Genomic DNA, 21709 nt, shown 5'->3' on the forward strand with positions numbered 1-21709 from the left:
TTTACGTAATGAATCAACGACTTTCAGAATTATAATTTAAACCATTCACATGTTAAAAAGATATGATTAGCATTTTGTATCTGCTAAAATATATTTAATGTGTTTGTGAAACTGTATAGAAACGAATGTATACTTTTGTATCAATGGCAGTTTGCACAAACACATAGAAATATGTACCTTCACTGGTACATATTTGGACACCCATGAATTGAACCAGCCTAACCATTATTGAAAAATTACAGTATTTGTAATATTTGTAATAACTAAAGTTTGCATTGCACCAAGAAGGTCATTTTTGGTCATCTTTAAGTTGCATTACTCTGCCCTCTGTTTCTTTGAGCACATCTGTATAAAAGTAGTCGACCATTGGTTGTTTGGTGTATGTGTCAGTTGTGCGCTTTTTTTGCAGCATGTGTATTATTAATAGGTATAATGTAAAATTCTATAAAAAAAATTAATGTACATTTTTTTGCAATCACATTTCCATAGTTTGTCTGTAAATCTGGTTAGGATTACACCATTTAAAATTTAAGACTTTTTTTTTTTAATGGAAACACAATGTCAAGTGTGTACAGGTTCCAAACTTTAATGTGTCTTAAAAGAATTCTAGGTAAATCTGCTTTTCTGAACTCACTCCAAACCTCCATAGCTGCTCTCAGAAAGCCTGAAAGACCAAAAATAAATGCTGTGCTTTGTCAGAATAACCTATTTGAAGATGACAAAATTGGATTTGGGGCAAGGCCCTCTTGGCACACAGAGCAGCCCCTGTGTGCATTTTTAGAATTTCCCAGGGTACCCTGACTTGTGTCTGTGTGAGTGTGCGTGTCTGTTCCCTTTGCTTTGAACAGCAGAAGGTGAGAATAACTGTGGCTGTGGTCCAGCTGTGCTCCAGGATGCGATCTTCATCCAAGCCTGAACGTGTTTGTGTTAAATGGTTTATTTCAGGACACTGACATGATCTATGAAGCTACCAACACTCCAGCCATGGCTCGAACCTCCAACCTGAATGAAGAGCTGGGCCAGGTACTGCATGAACACGTGGACATGTTTACAGACAAATGCAGACTTCTTTTATTCTTGTTTACTTAGACATAATTTATGAGGTGGTATCTTGTGAGTGAGGTTAAGCACTGGCTATCATGCTGGTAGTAAGGCCACCTGGATTGAGTTGGAGCAAGGTCTGATGGTGGGTGCCTAATCGATTGTACAACTTTGTATTGTCCCCGACATTTAATTTTCCATAACCCCCAGTATTGTGACTTTATTGTAAATACCATCCAGAGCAGACAGTGCAGTGGGTGGTAATGATCATGACTAGCAGCATCTGGCTAGAATTGTAAATTGTAACCAGGCAAGAAACTTCTGCAGAAATCACATCGACATGAAATGCTAGTGGCCTCACACCCACATCCCATTGGTCATTTAAAGGGTGCAATAGCTTTCATGGGACACAGCAGAGTTTATAGGACATGGTACTAGTTCCTAGTTCCTAGTCACTAGAATGATTAAAGCTACGTTTTTTTTGTAAGCTCTCAATCTCCAGCTCCCTTGCTGTGAGCCACCTAATGCCCATGTTTGCACGTCTTTACAACCCACCCAAACCCACCCCTCCAAAAGGCTTCAAAAGCTCTGCAGCCTCAGCCCAACATTACTTATGAATGGTTTACAGTCACAGTAACTCCAAAAAACAAGCCTGTTGTTATACCGAGGTATACTTATGTATTAAACTGTATGTTCACAGCAGTAGTAATATTAATGCTAAATCAGTCTCATCATGCAGTGTATGTCTAAATATTTTTGAATACCTGTTGCATCAGTTGCTGACACACATGTGCAAATGTACACCCACAACTAATTGTGTCCCTGTGCAATAAATCTTGTCAAGAATAGACTTGGATGTATTGAACATGTATTTAACCTGGTGGCAGGTTTGGGCTAGGGGGTTACGGTGCCCTCCATCATTGAGCTGTAGAGCAGTGAAAACTCATTCTCTGAAATGATGGTGCTCCATCCAATACTTTAGGGATCAATAGGGTCGAGGTGGGGTGGTGATTATCCAAGATCCTGACCTCACTGATGCTCTTATCACTAAATCCAGTCTTCTATTAGAAGGCTTTCCCTGGACTGCTGAGACTGTTACTCCAACAAAAGCTGGATAAAATATCAAAAACCATGAACACACAGATGTCTCTAAAGTTTTGTCCATATAGTATATGCCCAAGTGAGTGTTTTTGTCCACCAGATTGATTCCGGTGTGTCTTCTTATGGTTCTCTCTTTTTCCACAGGTCAAATACATCTTTTCAGACAAAACAGGAACTTTGACCTGCAATGTGATGCAGTTTAAGAAGTGCACTGTAGCCGGCGTGGCCTACGGGTAAGAACACACACGCGCACGCACACACACATGCACACACTCACTGCACTGTCTTCATTATCACTAGAGTGTGTGTATTACGCTAGTTGTCTTGTCCAAGGCTCTCTCATTAGTGGCTGCTTCTATGCCTCCCTGCACATAGCTAAAGGTTTGCTATAAATAACACACACACACACACAGGCGCGCACACACACTTGCACAGCACTTCGTTCTGCATTTCTTTACTCAGAGGGATTTTGGAACATTGGTTTTTATTTTTATTTTTCTGGCCTAGGGCTTTATTTTCCCTATGTAAATGTGAGAGCGGCTTCTGGCTTCTGATATGTGACTGGATGGGAGGGGCTGTGAGGGAGGGGCATGCTGCATTAGACAGTTATTTTTTTTATGTTTGAGGTGTCATCCCCACTGTGTGTCTGTGTGTGTGTGTGTGTGTCTGTGTCTCTGTGTGTGTCTGTGTGTGTGTCATCAGAGTAAGTGCTCTTTGAAGAGCTCTGTCTTCAGGAGTTTCTTAAAGACAGCGGGGACGCTCCTGATAGTGGAAGGAAGTGTGTTCCACCATTGGGGAACTCATTAACCCTATATATACAGGTTCATCTAAAAAAATTAGAATATCATTGAATAGTACTTTATTTCAGTAATTCAGTTCAAAATTTGAAATATTATGGAGGAAAAAGATTTTGGAAACTTCACACTAGACCTCAAGCAGTTTGGACTGTGAGTCTCTCCACTCTTCCTCCAGACACTGGTCCCTTGATTTCCAAATGAGATGCAAAATTAACTGCTGGTGTTGATTCACTGTGTTTTATCAGGTGCAATGTTGTCAGCAGAGGGAGCACTTCATGCCTCCCTCTGCTGACAACTTTTATGGAGATTTCATTTTCCAGCTGGACTTGGCACACTGCCCACACTGACAAAAGTATCAATTGGTCTTATATAATATTCTAATTTTCAGAGAAACTGATTTTGTGTTTTGATTGGCTGTGATTTATAATTATCAACAATTTAAGTAATAAACATTCAAGGAGTTTCACATTTTGAACTAAATTACAGAAATAAAGTAGCTTTTCAATGATATTCAAATTTTTTTAGATGCATGCTGTATGTTCACCCATGCTTGCTCAGTGTCATAACTGCATTATTGCCTTAATTAACATAAGTTTCATGGGTCCCAATAAGTTCCATGGGGCTCCACAATAATGCTAAAGCAATTGCCAGTTATCGAGTATTCTCAGTAGTTTCTGCATTAAGGTTTTAACAAACATGGAACTCAAGGGCTTAACCAGCTCTACAGTGATTATACTAATGCTCTTTGACTAACTTTGAGCTACAGTTTGCTTTAAGCTCGTAACTACAGCAGAGGAGAGAAACTACCGGTACCAGGCAGCCTATCCGAAAAGATGCAGCAGCAGCTTCAGCAGCAGTAGTGCAGTTATAACAGCCTAGAATTAATCCCATTATCTGTCAATTAGAATGGTATGAATCAGAGAGGGGCTGAGTGGCACTCCACTGAGCTGCAGTGTTTAGAGTACTGCTGCTGAATGCTCACTCACACAGAGTTCTGCACTGGGATTAATGCATACTGCATGACATGTTTAATACACTGATGCTCACAGTGATGAAACTGGGAATAATACAGACAGAATATACTACCAATTAATCATTTTATGTGATATAATTAAATTAGCTTATTAAATGATATTTATTGACAAAATACATAACCCTTCACTAATGATGAAACAAACTGTGAAAGCCTGTCATTGTAAAAAAAATGGTTTTGGAGCATTTAGCTTTTTAGCTGTGTAAATTATACTCATTCTTTGAGGGCTCAGGCTTTGTAAACAGCATCTGTATAAGCTTGGTCAATTTAAATATAGCTACTTTCTCTGTTAGTTTACCTGTATTCTAGTTGTCAAATGTCTATTCCACCCATTACTGCAATCTGAGCTACAATACTGGAACACTGCTGCAGTGTGTGAGTAGGTAAAAATACCACTAATAATAATAGTTCTAAATAATTATAATCAGGGATGAAGATTATTTTATCTACATGGTGCTACTTAGATTTTTGGATGCTGACAGGGTCCTATGTTGCACATTTAAATTTTTTTAGCCCCTGCCCACTGTGTATATTAATTACCAGTTATTGTGCCAGAATTAATTGACGCTAGTCAAGTAACAAGTGTGTTCGCTAAATGTCTCAATTTTTATTTGCTACTAGGGTTGCAACTTATTATTAGTTTGGATGTTGACTAATCTGGTGATGATTTTTTTCGATTAGTCAATTAGCCAACGATTATTTCTCAACGATTATCCACCTCTAAAAACAATAGAAACAGCTGAACATGACATTTAAAAAAAGGAATTTAAAAGTCTAGATGTTGTTTAAAGTGGAAAGTACTGATATTTAGTAAATAAATATGTAATCTGTTGTGTTTGAGCACTTTTAGAGACATACTGTTGAATAAGTTGAGTGTGAGCCATTTATGCATCTCGCATTACGCTTCTTTCCCTAGCACTTTGTGCAATGCGGTACAGTTATAAATTACCGATAATTTGTACAATAAAGTTTGTAGTCGACAAAATTAAATAATCAACATTGGCAATTATATCGACTAATCATTGGAGCCCTATTTACTACATTCTAAAGCATGCAAATTTTGTAATGTTTAATGATGTCTTAATTAGTGTCGTAGTTATTGTTGTAGGTACTTTTATTTGTGACCTTGTATCTGTAAAAGTTCAAGGTGTACAGCTGTTTCCAAGCCTTTTACAGCAGGTAGTAACACTACCTTGTCTCTTGTAAAAGCCTGACAGTAAAAATCAATTACAAAGACCTAAATGTGAAAATAGTTGGTATAATAATCTCTCTTTTCTCTGTATGAGTGTGTGTGTGCACGCACACTCACGTGGTATCTGCAGCATGTGGAAGTGTACGTGCGTGTTTGCATGCATGTGTACTTCTAACGTTTCTGTTACGCCAGCGGTTTAATGTCTAATGTGTGTGTTTTGCGGCAGTCTCGAGCTGAACAGGCAGTCTCTGTGTCTCCTTCATAAATATTGATGCTCTCCTTTTTTATCAGCTTCAAATAAGCAGCAGCTCTTTTGATGCAGGCTTCCCTCGGCTCATCTTTTGCACCCTCATCCTCCTCCCTGTGTCTTCAGGAGGAGAGGAAGAACAGCAGGTTAATGGCAGTTACGCTTCTCAAGCTCAACGTCATTATTTTTCTTTCTTTATTTTTTTAAGAGCGAAGAAAACCAAGAGGGAGAGAGAGAGAGAGAGTCTTAATGAGCAGTAAGATGTGAGGACTGGCCTAGATTTTGCTTTCTTAAAAGAAAAAAAAAACAACAGACTGGAGATGTGGTCAATTAGGAGCTATATCAGTCTCTCAGGAGCCAGTGTAAAAATAAGCACAGGATTTCTTCAGTATTGCTTCACTTGGTTTTGCTTTATAGATGCTTTATTAGGGTAACCCTGCATGACTCAATGTTTCTGGAGTTCCTCAGGTTTATCTACGCACAGGTTCATCTGTAAGTGAAACTGTGCTCCTCACTTAAGTTTTTTTATCAGGCTCTACAACCATGCATGTGCACCATATACACAGTTTATCAGCCACACAATTTCCCATCTATTATGATTAAAGGGAACCACCATGGGACCTAGGGGATGTAACATGTAGCATAAATTGTGCATAAAAATCAATGAGCTGCAGTCTACAACTATACTCCTACAACTTCAACTAAAAAGACTAGACTATTGTCTAAGTGACCAGTACATATACTAGCTATGTGCTAATCACAAACTTTGTGATTATATAAATAAAACAGCCACACCATTTAAACAATTTGTACTGCTGATACTGAGGAAATCAATTTATTTTATATAATAAGACATTCACATTATATTTAACTCCTTTTATAATGTGAATTAATATCTTAAAATCCAGTTCAACTACCTACCTGACCTTTCATCCCTCCAGTTCCTTCCGTAGTTTCAGATATTTTGCAGACTCTTACTAAACTCCCTTATTTACCTTCTGAGAACTCTCCTTTGTGCTTTGGGCTGATAATGGCACCGTAAGGCCACCAGATGTTGCTCTGAACACCATGGTTAAAACACACTCTTAACTCAATGCATTATGCATATTCAGTTCAGCCAGAAATGTAAACATTAGGCCACATTCATAACCAGCAGATTTATTCTGTTGAAAACAGGCTTTCTGGGTGAACACCAAAATATCTGACCACAGATCATATGGGATATATTGATGTTAATGCTGTGATGAGAAGGATTCTTCACCCAGAATTTTTGGTCAGCAATGGTCCTGCAGGGTTTCACATGCAACAAGAGTGCAGTAATTGTAAGCCTTAGTTTTTGTAATAGGTGTGAAATGTACTCCTATTTAAAGGATGTTGATAAATTTGCCAGTGAGTGTAATCATAAAGTAGCTGTTCCTTATAACTTGGAAGACCAGCCAGTCCCAGCTCCTCTCCTAACTGTGTTATCACTGCATTTAGAGAAGCCTCAGATACATATCTTTTATATAATGCCTCACTCTAACCTTTGAACTTCATAGGTCGTTATGAGAGTGCACACCATTTACCACGTTAACCTTCATAACACTCCTCACACCAACGGAAGAAGTGACGTGTTACATCCCGCACACCCTCAGACACACTCGCCTACACATGTTCCCACACACTGCTAATTATGTAGAATCGTAATTAATGAAGAGAACCCCTGTGGGTGAAAATGTTCATTAGATGTGACGTGTGTGTGTGTGTGTGTGTGTGTGTGTGTGTGTGTGTGCTGTCTCTTAGAGATATTGTGTGAGGATGTTTGTTCTTTTCTCTTTTTTTTTCCTGCACTGAAAACTTTTAGCTCACTTTCTTCTTTTGTCAGGACAGCACCAAGCAGTACATGATATAATGAGTCATTTGTTTGGTTGGTTATTGTAGTGGGGGACATTTTGAATTCCTTTGAATCCTTCTCAGCATGTACGCATTTTGCATAACGGGCACACATTTTGACCTCCGTAAACACTTGTATGTTTCTGTGTTCTAAAATACAGATAATTTGCTCTCATTTCTCTGTTAGTGTGTTTTGGCTGTTTGTGATGTTGCTCTATTCGTCTTTAGCACAAACGCTAATCCAGCAAGTTACCTATTGAACCGCCTGCTACTTTCATTCACTTTTAATTTTCCTCCAATCTGTCAAAACAGAGACACTGTGCTGAAGACTATTAGGCTCTCTTTCTCTCTCTAAATATACTTTACTTTAAAAGTACCAAGTTGTCTTGCAATGAGAAAAATTCATATTTTTAGTGACACGGGTGATTTAAGACAGTAATATTGACAGAGACGTAAACAAAGTATACAGAGACTAGTTTAACTGTGTGTTGTGATAATAGGCTGTCAGTAAAGTACTGATTCTTTTGATTAAGTAAGAGTAAATGAGGACATTGTGAGGGTGTTATAATGAGTTATGAAGTACTGTTTGGATAGGATTAATTTTACATAGGGAGATGGACTAATATAATTTTACAACTCCTTTTGACACAAAAGATTGTTTACCTGCATGAAAAGTTGCACTGCATTAATATAACCTGCAGTCATAACTAAAGCCCATTTTATGGAAGGTAAATGTTTACTAACACAGGAGCATACAGTCCATAAAAATATCATACTGAATCCAGGTCTCTAAAATCACTAAGCAACAACAGTGAAATTTATCCCACCAATCTATCGAAGTTTAATTATGACCAGATAATATTTTACCCTAAATTTGAATTAAGCTCTTTAAATTATTTTTTTTTTTATTGAAATACACTTGTATATTAGTTTCACAAAAATTAAAACATTTTTAAAGATTGACAGACATTGTTTTTGACTTTAATTTCCAGTTAGTTATAAAAACTGATAGTGAAAATGAAAACATGTAATTAACATCATCAGGTATCACAGTATTTTTTTCCTCGTTTTAGGAAAAAGAAGGTTTAAATTGCACTAATGTATTGTAATTAATGCACACATATAATCTGGAACCTTTAATGTAGTGTAAACTTAAACACTGTCACTTCTGTTAAGTTCAAAAGGTAATTTATTTTTATTTATTTTGAAATATGGACTAAATCTCAAAACTAATTATCATGGTCTTATACCTCTCACCTGTCCACATTTCAACTACCCTAACCCTTTATTTCTCTCTCACTCTGTATGTGTGTGAGTGAGAGAGAGTAAGACGAACACTATCTCTCACTCTCACATGCAAAACATAAAGCCTATGTTAATTTTAAAAATCATTTTGTGTTCTTACATTGATTATTTTGATTAATACATTTACATATTCATTAATAAATGTTTCAGTATTGAGAAGACAAGATTAATAGCAATTGATCACAGCAAACTTTGATTAATTTGTTTTTTTATTTATTTTAATCAATCAATAGCCCAATAGCCCTAATATAAACACATTATCTTTTGCTGCAGCATTGTAAATGGTAAAGACACTAAATTAAATCTGCTCAGTGGTCAGGAGGAATGCATAAAATTCACTCCTAATTGAAGAATTACCTGTATATCTTCCACATGTAGTTACAGTAATTTAATCATGTTTATCATAACTACTGAATGGATCTTCGGGGCTGGAGTAAGCAGCCTGTTCATCTCTTCACCCCTGAGTATCTGTGGGCTGCACTGTGGCCTCCTGTGCGCTGTGTGTTTGATTTTAACTAATTAGAAACGCATTAGGATGTGTGGCCTGGCACATTAGCCAGTAACACTGCCTCATCTGTGCAGTGTGCCCCACTTTCTCCACCCAAGCACAGCCTGATGTGACTTTGTATGCCAATTACAGAGAGACCGTAGAGAGAGGGAGAGATTTCTCCCATGGCGACATCTTCAGTGTTGTTCACGGTGCTTTTATTCCTTGTTTGTGCTGTGTTGTGTGAGAATGTGCAGCTGCACCCACACACTCCCTGCCTCAGCATCGCTCCGACTAGACACTATTTTTTTTCACGTAGAAGAGAAGCTAAATTTCCATGAACTCATGAGTCTTTTTGAGATCAGGTGTTTGAGTGTAAATTCTGCAGCGTTTCATCATTTGTATATCACTTACAGAACATGGGAAGGTGTTTCTTTGATTAGGTTATAGATCTGTTACATTGTTAGAAAAAGTTCTGCATGTTGTGAAAATTGCAAAAATATTTTGAACCCTAAAAAGTTAGGAACCCCTGCTGTAGATTAAGCCTTATTTCTAAACAGAAATACAATATAATATGTTACTTTCATTGTGAAACTTGTGATTTGGAAAATGGCAGGGAGGCAATATCAGGCACAATACCTGGAAAAGCAACATGCTGACTTGACAACATGTCAATAAGTGTACTTTAATTCCAAAAAATGATTGATGTGGAAATGTTTTGGGTAGATTAGAATCTTATTCAGTTCAGTTGGCTAAGTCAATGAACTACCATGAACCATGCAATTGTCTTGTTTATAATTTAAAAAATATACACATCATTAAGGTTTTTATTGTATGATATATTGTCATTTTTCTATTGAGTATCATAATTATTTAAGTCATAATTTCCAGCCCTAGTGCCTAGTCCTGTTACCTGGTTTTAATGCTTGATTCTGAACACACACTGTGTTGCGTGAAGAACTATGATACAGAAAGAAGTGATTGCGCCTCGGTGCGTTTCCTCGTGCCGTCCTGTTCCTCCCCTACTGGCTGAGTCTTTCATGTCTCATAACATCAAAGCTGCATCTCTTCCCCCTCACCTAAATAAGACTCAACAGGACCCGTGTCTGGTCTCTTAAACACTCGGTCAGGCCAGTGTCCACTCGCATTACGCTTAGCCAAGCCCCCTTCGTGCTCCCACAGCCATGCGCGGACCCCAGCGAAGATGCAGAAATAACACAGAGCAGCTACGGGTGACTCACCTCACAGTGATTCAGTTACAATTCTTTTGAAAAAGATATTTTTGTATTGGGGGAAAAAATAAAAAGATCAAATTTGACTGTACTGATTTAATAGTGGAAGATATAGCAAATTAATGTTATACAAATATTTTGGCAAAACTTATTTTTAACTCCTTTTCATTGTAACAAATGCTATGCATTAGATCCTGCAGGCATTTAGGTTCATTTTATATGGTATAGATGCAGAAGCTGCAATTTAACTGGCTTTTTAATTGCAGTAGTGCTTAGTAAAATCCTGTAGGTTTTTTTCTCAAACTGTGTCATATTTGCTTTCACTTGTTATTGTTTTTTGCTTTTGAAAAAAGTTCTATCTTCCTCATACTCTTATAAAATAAATGTGTAACTAAAAGTTCTTTGAACCACTTTTGATTCCTTAAAGATCCATGTTTGTAGGAGAGATTTGTAAGGTGTGAAGAACCTTTTAAAACCCAAAAGAACCTTCATTTGATGCACCAATTTAAAGCTTCTTCACTCCCACATGTCTGTTATAAAGCAATTTTACTATTTGTTGCACCTTTATTTTTTGAGTGGACTTTCATTAATGTTCTGTGCTGTGTTGTTGAATACCCAGAATGATACCCACCAATAGTTCTGTTATCTTATTTTTTGCTTTTGCTGTGTTTGGGAGTCAACACTCAAGCAACAAATCCCAGGTTTACCAAGCATTTCTGCCTCTGCCATCCAAATCATTTTCTTATTTGTTATTTAGATTCTACTTGCACATATAATAAATTATCTCATTTAAAACTGCAGTCCCTAAAATATATTCTGTTAAATTGAAAGTAGTAGTATTCCTAGGATAGGAGGAGACATATTCAGAAATATTCTAATTAATGGTATCATCTTGGCACAATCATCCCTGCAACATCTAATATATTAATAAAAACAAAGTGGTGTTATAGGTTTGCTGAATGTACTGTTCTGTACAGTCTGACAGTATTTCACAAATACACAAAATAGTATACTCAAAAACATAGGATTTCAAACATGAATTTATTTACATTAACCTGCATTAAAAGTACTCTTTCAATAATGTGCAATTACAAGTTCTTTAAATGTCCATATCCCTCAAACTTACAGACTGCCACTTTAAACCAATATAAATCTTTGGCAGAAATGCTCAGTAGACCAGTTCCTCACTCCTCTTTACTTTTACATCTCTTTAACTCTTTTTACTTCACTCTACAGTCACACATGCGAAGTGGAGGATGGTAGTTTTGCAGAAGAGGACGGGTAAGCATCGCTGTGGGTGACTCTGTGCTGCTGCTTCTGTCCTGTGCTCTTGCCGTGGTGCGCTGTGGGGAATGTGTTTGAAATGCCCTGTGCTTGTGGTGTAACTGTATTGTGGCATGGTGTCACACTGAGCTGTGTAATTTTTTTCTTGATTGGTGGATTGACTCTTATCAGTGAACAGTGATGATGAATATTTTTTGCCATGGTTATTCCAAGATCTAAGTTGTCTAAACTCAGTTAAGTGTTCAATTCTTTCCATCTGATTCATATTCAGGACTGAAACACTGACTCAGACACTGAGCAAATGGACTCATTTGAGAGATGAGCTTACCTTGCATGTGCATATTGTACTCACAGTAATGGGCTGATAAATAAATTATCTGTCCATAAGCTATGATGAGTGCTACATCAGTTGAGATGAGGATACTGCAAAGAAGTTTTTCTTAGCAATGTCACACTCTGATCCGGGCAATAAAAAAAAACAACTGCACCAAAACCAAAGAGAGATGGAGTGAAAACAAGTTCTGACCTTGATCCCACCCTACTGTCAGGTGTACTCAACAAGTGAGCTGAGAGAATGTTTTCACATGGTTTGTTGTAGGACCTTTTAAGGTATCTGTAAAGGCAAATAAATCAAGGGGAAATGGTTTTGTCAACTAACAAAACTGATTTAGAGCAAATGAACACAAATGTGTGAAAATACATTTTTACAAAGTAGCATCCCAACATCATTTTGTTCTCTCTTCTACATATTCTACAACCTCCAAACATTTAAAGAAGATAAAGAAAAAAATTAATGGTGTTTTTGAAGGTCGTTTCATGTGTACAAGAGGCCGAACACTACTGTCCCTGCAGTGAGTCGTCGTGCTGGTGAGCCACAGGCAGCAGCGCATGCAGTTAGAGAAACTGCATTAACAGCTTCTGTTATTATGGGAAGAACGTTCAGCCTGGTCCAGAGCAGTATCAGATGAAGAGCAGGCTCTGTGTGAAGAGCTTGGAAGAATTCCCTCTGCTCTCAGCTGTCCCAGGGCAGAATTCACACTTCTTCATGTCACTGCTAATGTGTAGCAGAGGAGCACAATAGAGCCGGCCGTGTGTGTGTGTGTGTGTGTGTGTGTGTGTGTGTGAGTGTCTCTCTGAGGGGGACGGAGGAGTGTCGCTCTTTTCCCCAGACGCTCCAGTCTCTTCTCATCCTGCTGCTGCTCCTCTCTACAGCACATGCTGGAACAGGCTGCTCTGAGACCACTCCACTCTCACTGGGGTGGGATGGAATGAGCTGCAGTGGCGACAGATTCAGTGATTCTGTGTGTGTGTGTGTGTGTGTGTGTGTCTGCTTTGTATGCTCAGTTCTACATTATGCTCATGGTGTTTGGGTGTGTGTGGTTTACTGAAGCAGATTGTGTTAAGCTCGTTACTGGCTGAGCAGACGTGAGGCCATCAAAAGCTGCTAACCACATCAGCATCAGGGTCTGTTTCCATGGACACAGCTGCCCTGCTTGGCTGTGGATGGTCAATAGTGTGATCAGGGGCCGGTCAGTGCAGCGTTCCTCTGAGAGTCACTCAGAGACGTTCAATCACAATAACACTGTTCTCTCCAGACCTGAACACCACCCTCTGTTCTCCTGAATGTGCAACAGAGCAGGACTGTGCCATGTTGCCATGTATTACAATTCATTCACTGTTTTCTTATAAACACCCAGCAGCTGTCATCACCTCTACTCTAGGTTCTGCTGTATTTTGATGCAGTGTTTTTTAGTCCTGGTTCTGGAGGCCCACTGCTCTGCACATTTTAGGCGTTTAATTGGTCCCAACACTAGTGATGTCCCCAATCTGGTGGAAAAGATCCGGATCGCTAATGTAATAAATATAATGTTATGCTGTTACGCCACAAGTTCACTACAGATTCTTCTGCATGCACACAGAGGATTTGACCACTCCCTCTGATGTGTTGCTGAAGGCTTTCCTCTTTTTTGCAAGTAAAATGCAACATATGCAGCTACAGCTTATTTTCTCCTTTAAAGCTCTCATTTAAACTCAGTAACTCAGTACATTACAATATTCTCATTTTAACAGCATAAAAACTAACCCATTATATATAATACAGTAAAAAAAACTCTAGTCCAAATCTAGTCTTCCAGGCCTAAACCACTCTACACTATTTTACTGTCTCTCTTCAAAAAAGCACTTAACTATCAGCATTAAAAAAATATGTTTTGATGGTAATGCTTAATCACAGAATTGTTGTTGTGTAACATTTTTAGTTTGTTTATTTTAAAAAAAAGTGCATGTTTTTAAATGGAAATCATTTATATGGCAATTAAACAATTGTTCATTTTGTGCTACAAATTGGCTGTTTTGATACTGTTGTTTTAATAATAATTAAAAATGTGTATATATATACAAAAAACTTAAGGGACAACTTTGATGTTACTGCACCAATGAAATACAAGATCAGTGCTCTGTTTCAAAATCAAATAACTTGGATTAAAAAAAATCTGTTCATCCTTAACTAAAACACCTGATTTTACTAATTAGCTCATTTAACAGCTCATTAAAGATTTAAAGTGGCTGGAAAAGCACTAAAATGTGCAGAATGGATATGTGTTCTAAAATGCTACTTTTAGCTCAGGTGGAGTAGATTAGATTTGATGATTACCTGGCTCAGGTGTGTTGGGGGGCAGGGTAAACGATACAATCCACAGGACAGGGATCCTCCAAGACCAAGATAAGGAAACTGTCAATTCCCCTTTCACATCCATTTAGGTCTATAAGAGTGTTGACTTTCTGCTGGATAGAAATTAATGTTGTGTAAATGAATGTGTGTAAGACTCCCCAAACAGAGAGATACTGACAGTGTACTGTATATGACGACCAGATGTATTAAATGTTCTTGCAGGTAAAATTAATAACATTGATTGATGATTATCTAGTTATCTTTTGGAATGTCAGTGTAGTTTTAGCGTGTATTAAACAATTAGGACACCAGCAACAGTGTGGTCACAGGCTCACTGGTTCTCAAACTGCTAAAAAGCTGATCATGCTGCCTGGGTCTTTATGGAGTTCATGCCTATAAAAAAAAAGAGTCAGAAAGCTGTTTGTGTCTACACAATATTAGAGAGGTGGTTTTAATGTTATGGCTAATTTTGTGTATGGATGTGCTGCATTGGCTGTGTGTGGAATTGTTGTGCTGTGTAACTGAAGCATGTGTCCCTGCACAGCTTCCTGGCCTCTTGAAGCTCTTTAACTCTCCGCAGCATGCAGAACATTCCTGTCTTTTAATTGCAATCTGTTATGTTTCTAGAAAGTTTAGCTTTTGCCCTTGGGTACTGTGTGTTTGGTGTGTCTGGTGTGTGTGTGTTTGGTGTGTATGTGTGAGAGAGAGAGATTTTATTGTTGTGTGTGTGTGTGTGTGTGTGTGTGTGTGTGAGAGGGCAGAATATATCTGTGCATATCCTGTGTTAGCGGAACGGCGAGACAGGAAATTGGATTCTGCTGGTCTAGGCACGGGGTTACAATGTGATCTTTTGAGCGTGATGGATTTGATTTGCCTTCCTGTCTCTCCTGCTGTCCAACTGCCCTTACTTTAATATTCACCAATCATTCACCAATATTCTCACACACCATCATTCTTTAGGACAGCTTATTGTTATTTTAAATTATGACATGTTGTCACTGTCATGCAAAATCCTTGCGTCTCTAAAATAGTAGCTTTACAGGAGAAGGAAAAAAATGACCTTCAAATGGAAAACGATGTGAAAATAATATTTTATTCCAAGTAATTTCGTAGCATTTCTGTTGGTCATTCTGTTTATCATGCAATTGTGAGACAATGTAAAGAACTGTCAGAAAGGGGAAAACAGTATAATCAAGATGCAATATTTTTGTGTAACAGTAATGAATAATTTCTGATGCAAGTTTACCAATTTTGGTAAAAGTTCAATTAGTTTCCATTTATCATAGCTAGGCTGTGACTAGATTAGATTAGTAAAGTACTTCTTTAGTGCAGCTCATTATCTCAAACCTTTTAAAGAATTGCAATAAACCATGCATAGCTTATTAACAATTACAGAAATCAAGCATGCCTTTAATAAATAATCTTCTCTGAGAAAAAAATTAAACACTGGCAAAATCTAGTAGAAGTTTCTTTTTTCTTTATTCTTTATATTATGTATGATCATCTTATTTACTGTGCACAGTTTTGAGCAATGTCTCTAGTGCGATTTTCAAATGGTGGGTCGGTCCCAAAAGTGGGTCGCGAACGCGTTCTTAAATTCACCTTGCATGTATATGTATGTTTAAATAGGTTTTTGAAGGCTATTTTTTTTTAAAAAACTTAATGACCATGAGAAAATGTGGGTCCCTGGCTGAGACCAGTTGACAATCCCTGATCTACAACAGAATGAGTGGACACATTGAAGCCAATAGCAGTCTAGCTGAAAAGAGAGGAAGGAAACCTATTCTGTGTTCCAGAAATGGATGCTAGACTCATAAAACTCTAGGAAACACATGTCCCATTTGCATGCACATGTAAGATCACGCTGATTCACAAGATTTCTGTGTGTAGGAACGTTTTTTTTTTCTTCACGTATGCCTCATATGTAGAAGACGTGAAGATGTGCTTTGTTTTTAAGACAAATGTTTTTAAATGTTATTTTCAACAATTTTGTAGTGCAAACATCTTTGTATGTTATTAGAGACCTGACATTAAGTGTGAACTGTTCTCAGCTTTTTATATCATTTTTGACTTTTTCCAAAACCATGCAGTGTTTACCGGACTTTACTGTAAGGGAGACCAGCTAATTCATTAAAATGAAGGCAAACTGCCAGCTGAGTATTGCCAGTTCATCAAGAAGGTGAATTATAATTGACTGTTTTATTGTACAGTATTCACAAGCTGCTCTTTATATAAGAGTATGTCTTCAAAACAAAAGGACAAACTGGTAAAAATTTGTTTGGTACCGTAAATAACATCCCAGCTAAAATCTCAATTTGTTTTTCCATTGATTGGACTATTAATATTGTCTTAAAGAAGAAGGTATTTTTGCACCCTTAACTTCTTTATTTAACTTTTTTTTTTAAGACCGTACATTGCTGCCTGTGTGGTAGAAGTGGACAGTATTATATCTGCAGTGTTGATGACCCTTTAGAAGAAGCTTGTTCAATATCTGGCTGTAGATAACTCCACTAACAGCATGATTAACAGCACACCATCAATCACTGACGCAGAGATCAGTACTGCTCCAGTAATGCTGCAGCTGCACTGTGGAAATTCAGGTTGTTTGTGAAAATAGCCGTGTTCTCATGCTTTCTAGCGATAACTAATCTGATACAAATGTCTTGAATCATGAAATAATTTGGAGTTAAGTGTTAAATCTTCCTCATTACTTACTTTGTTAAGGGTTTTTTGGTGGTGGTGCTTAATGTTAATAATCCTTAGAAGTGAGATTGAGGGAGTGTTATAATCATTATGCAGTAAATTCATTAGAATGTGAATTGTGGAACATCTACAGTAATCATCACACTGGCATGTTTTGTTCAGCTGGGTGTTAAGGTCCAACAGGTGCATGACATCTCAGTTGGAGGTGTTTAAATCAGGTTACCAATCAGGGATCTCCCTTTTCGTCTTAGGACGGTAGTCATGCTTGCATTTTCTTTATTTATTAAATGTAGTATTTGTGTCTAACTCTCTCTCTCTCTCTCTCTCTCTCTCTCTTTCTCTCATTCCCCCTGCAGTCACAGCTCTCACTCGATGGAGGAGGCAGGATTTAATGACCCCAGCCTACTGGAAAACCTCCAAAGCAATCATGTAAGTACTGTAAGGGCCTCACGGCTGCTTAGCCGTGCTCAATGAGCCAGGGGTTTGGCCAAGCCCAGCTGGCCCGCATGAGCTGCTGCCCAGCACTAATACCTCCTCATATTTGTTGTGGTGCTTCCTGCTAACAACAGCACTCCCTCTTTCACTCCAGCTCTCTCTATCCAAGAGCTTTTCATATGAGAGAAATGAGAAGGGCAGATTAAAAAAGGGAAACATCAAGACATGAAGAGGAAAGGCAGTGTTTATAAAGAGAGAATTGGGTATGATTAGTTTACTCAGTCAACAGCAGTAATTAGCATGAGGTTCAATCCAAAGGAGGGGTTTAAGGAGGACTACGGCTTTATTAGGATCTTTGGTATCTTTTACAACCTCATATCAGAGAAAGATGAAATACAAACTAGAGCTGGGCGATAAATCGATTATATTGATTAAAATTAGAATTTTGCCATCTCGTCTACAAACTTGTTTCTGGTTGCACCCAAAATGAGAAATTTAAGTGAAACCAAAAGGTAAACCTAGTTTTAAAATATTTGTCATCTGTAGCTTGAGAACAAAAGATTTTTGTTTTAGCTCTAGTATAAACCCAAGATATTTACTTTTATTCCTGCATTAACGGTCTGCATCACATTCCAAAAAGTGTTGGGAGAAGAGCAGATCAGGGTTAGTAATTAATTGCTGTGCATAAAGCCCAAGATGAACCTACGATGAACACCCATAATCTCAGATCCCTCGAATGGTACTGCATCAAGACGCACATGAGCAAAGAATTATTTTTTACAAAGCCCTACAATACAATCACATTCACAAATGCCATCTAAAACTTAAATGTGCAAAACAGATGCCTTATTCATAGCTTTTATTTTATTAGCTCTATTAGCTCTATTAAAACTCTCAGTAGAACTCAGTAACTTGGCACTTTACAATATTCTAGTTCAAAAAGCATCAAAACTGCCCTGTGATATTATAATGCAGGAATAAAGATCTAGTCTGCCTGGCCTAAACAACACTACACTATTATTACTGTCCCCCTGCCAAAAATACAGGTAACTACCAGCATTCAAAACATTTTGTATATAAAAGATTGTATTTATTTAATTATTAAAATGCCTTACATATGTTGTTTCCATTATTATATTTAGAAAGTAATTATTATTATTTTAGAAGGATAAGGCAAGTACGATATAAGACTCTTACAAAAACATCTCTGCTCACCAAAGGGGGTGGGATTTGTACTCTTTCAAGTACAATTCTTTTAAGGCTGACAGGTCACCAGTTAACCAGTGCTTCTCAGGGCTTGAAGGTATCTGGGCTGGACCATAACACATTTAAAAAGTGTATTGTGGTCAGGTAAATGTTTGGATCTTTTTTTAAGGAAATGGATGCTGTGAAATCTGGAGCAAAAAATAAAAGGAACATCCAGAATGTAATCGAAAACAATTCCAAAATCCAGAGTCTATCTAGCCAGAGAATTTTGTCAGTACAATTTTCTAGGGATGTACATATTTTTTTTGTTTAAATAAGACAATGCAGAACCACCTGCATTGTAATTGTTAGAAATTCACTTTTTTTATTGTATTAAAAATAACATTTTAATACAGTGTAAAAAAATATCAAATCCTTAACCTTGTTTTAGGATTTTTAAAGAAAATCTGTACTGTGCTCATGTATTCAATTTAGACTCTTTTGACAGGTGCATTGCATTAAACTGTCCCACGTAACCCCTGTTTACTCAAACTCAAACCTTTAATTAATGTGATTAAAAAGAGTTGGGCACCCCTGGGGGCTTTTTGTGTCTTTGGGTAGAGCACACTGTGCTGTGCTTTGAGGTTTAGACAGAAATAAGCTTCCCCAGGGCATTTCATATTCAATCCACTCACAGAGCTGCTTGGGTGTTCGTGTTTCTGTTTGCGTTTTTTTTGTTGTTGTTGTTGATGTTGTTGTTTCTGCATTGTGGGTGATTCTGCATTCACGATGTGTGTGTTGACGTACAGAACCCCTCCACCCCAACCTCCACCACCCCCACCCCCACCAGCACCCGTGGCTTTAGAAGCCAGAAGTGTCAATCACTCTTGACCTGGAACTTTCTATTTGCTGTCACTTTAAATCACAGCATTTTAGAAGGGTCTGGTGCCTCGGTGCATTAGTAAACAGACCATGGGAGTTGTCTCAATCACCAGGACCCTCAGGGACCACCCTACCTACCCCCCACCACCACCCACCTTCACACACTCAGGCATTTCTTTGATACCTGTTCTTTGTTTTACGTAGCTTTTTTCTTTCTTATTATGCATCATTGCAGAAGAACCTGTATTTATATTCTCAAAGATCCACAATAATAAATCTGTATTTAAAAACCATCTGTGGTTTGAAGCTCAGCATAGCAGATTCATATTCTGATTGATAAGCTTATTTCAGTTTATTAGGGGACAGTCAATTGTGCCATTTATTAAGAAGTTAAGAAGCATTTGTGTAAGGCCTATATTGTTGTTTGCGCTGCCAGCACATCTAATCAAATTCAGTTTATCTGCTGCAGTGCAAACTGATTATTGATTCAGCATTTCATGGAGTTATCCTCTGAAAACAGTAATAGTATTCTGCCCCACACATACAAATAACCATTCAGACACAAGCTACAGAGGAACTGCTTTGATAGTCTGTGTTTAGTATGGATTTTGTGGTTTTTGGATTTTTCACACTTTATTATTATTTAAAATAGACTTAACAGGAGATTTTGCTATTTCCCAAAGACTGCAAGAAAAAGAACCTGCAAGAAAATTTAGCTTTAGAGTCAGGAGTGGTGCATTGTTCTACTGTGCAAAACATTGTTATATATTCTTGCGCAAACATACAGGTATATCCTAAAAAAAAAAATTGTTTATGTCTTTGAAAGATTGATTTTTTTTAATTCAATAAAAAACATATTATATAGATTCATTACACAGTGATCCATTTCAAGTGTTTATTTTGTTAATTGCTTAATTTATTATGGTTTATTTTGTATGGCTTTCAGCCAATTCTCAAACCCAAATCTCAAATAATTCGAATATTATATAAGACCGATTGGTACATTTGGCAGTGTGGAAATCTGAATTTAGAACTTGGGCTGGGTTTGGGTCAAGATTTCCTACCTCTTTTTCTCAGGCCAGGTCGGTCGGGCCCAAGAAAATAGTCTGTGATGTAGGTGTCTGTTTTTTAATGCAGTATTTATTTTAAATAAAGTCATGGCGTGATAATCACACTATAGCAAAATAACAAATCAAACAGTGTTTTAAATAAAAGTTGCACAAGTTAGAATGTTAGAATCAAGCAGCTCTGGGTGCAGACGGGACCTCCTCCACTTAGCACTTAGCTTGTAGCGCTGTGTGTAGCTGTTCTTAATAATAAAAAAAATATATAGGTCTATGCTTTTTTTTAGTGTTGCAATGTAAATTAACATAATTCTGAACAGATTTTGCTCATTAAAACAGCCTGAAAATGTTTTAAAAAGCTCAGTTTTAATGTTCTACTACGGGGCAGGCTTGGGCAGAAAGTGCACAGGCTTGGGCCGGCTCGATCTAATCCACATCTCCGTAAAGCAGAGGAAGCATTAACTGCTCCAAAAGGTCCTGGTAAAAGCTGCACTGAGTTGGGACCAGCAGATGACATGGCTCCACAAACCATTACTGACCATCAGTAAATTTTGCATTTCATTTGGAAATCAAGGGACCAGAGCCTGGAGGAAGAGTGGAGAGGTACATTTATCCAAACTTCTTGAGGTCTCTGCAATCGGTGATTACCGGTAGTTGTTTGGGGAGCCATGTCCTCTGCTGGTGGTCTCTTGACCCACTCAAACACAGAATCTTCACAGAAATATCCACTGTTTGCTAATAAGTCATTCTGTGTGTATCTGTCTTTTCTAGCCCACCGCCCCAGTGATCATGGACTTTATGACCATGATGGCGATCTGTCACACGGCCGTGCCTGAACGCAGCGAGGACACCATCACCTATCAGGCTGCTTCTCCAGGTCTGCTGTCCTACACACAAGCATACCTCAAAGAAAACATGAGGAAAAATCTAAAAATCAATTTATTATTTATTCTGTGAATGAAATAATCTGTCAGATTGTTACAAATAGAGTGATTATTATAAGCTTTGCTCCAGGTGAGTGAGCTGTGTTTTTTTTTTTTTTTTTTGGCTGGTTTATGAGTTTTTTCTAAACGTTACTGTAATTTCCTGTAGCTTTCACTGCAGTGATTGAACAGACATATCTAAATCTCTCTCAGACATCAGTATTGCGCAACAGCTCAGAGGAGAGCACATTCACA

The 21709-nt window shown here is 37.7% G+C and overlaps 1 protein-coding gene across 9 annotated transcripts in view; it reads left to right on the forward strand.

Annotated features, from left to right (window-relative positions):
* atp8a1 (ATPase phospholipid transporting 8A1) overlaps nt 1-21709 on the forward strand; it is a 151736-nt gene that overhangs the window by 58992 nt on the left and 71035 nt on the right. For 7 of the 9 annotated variants that reach the window (XR_007441035.1, XM_049484487.1, XM_049484486.1 and 4 more), the window contains 5 exons: nt 946-1023; nt 2287-2375; nt 11544-11588; nt 17322-17394; nt 21303-21408. Coding sequence is in view for 8 of the 9 variants with exons in the window: in XM_049484487.1 (XP_049340444.1) it covers nt 946-1023; nt 2287-2375; nt 11544-11588; nt 17322-17394; nt 21303-21408 (391 nt within the window). In the remaining variant the exon portion in view is untranslated. The remainder of the gene's footprint in view (nt 1-945; nt 1024-2286; nt 2376-11543; nt 11589-17321; nt 17395-21302; nt 21409-21709) is intronic. The other 2 variants (XM_049484489.1, XM_049484491.1) reach the window with 1 other exon arrangement.

Source organism: Astyanax mexicanus, chromosome 10 (assembly GCF_023375975.1).
Source record: "Astyanax mexicanus isolate ESR-SI-001 chromosome 10, AstMex3_surface, whole genome shotgun sequence".
NCBI classification, from domain to species: Eukaryota; Metazoa; Chordata; class Actinopteri; order Characiformes; family Acestrorhamphidae; genus Astyanax; species Astyanax mexicanus.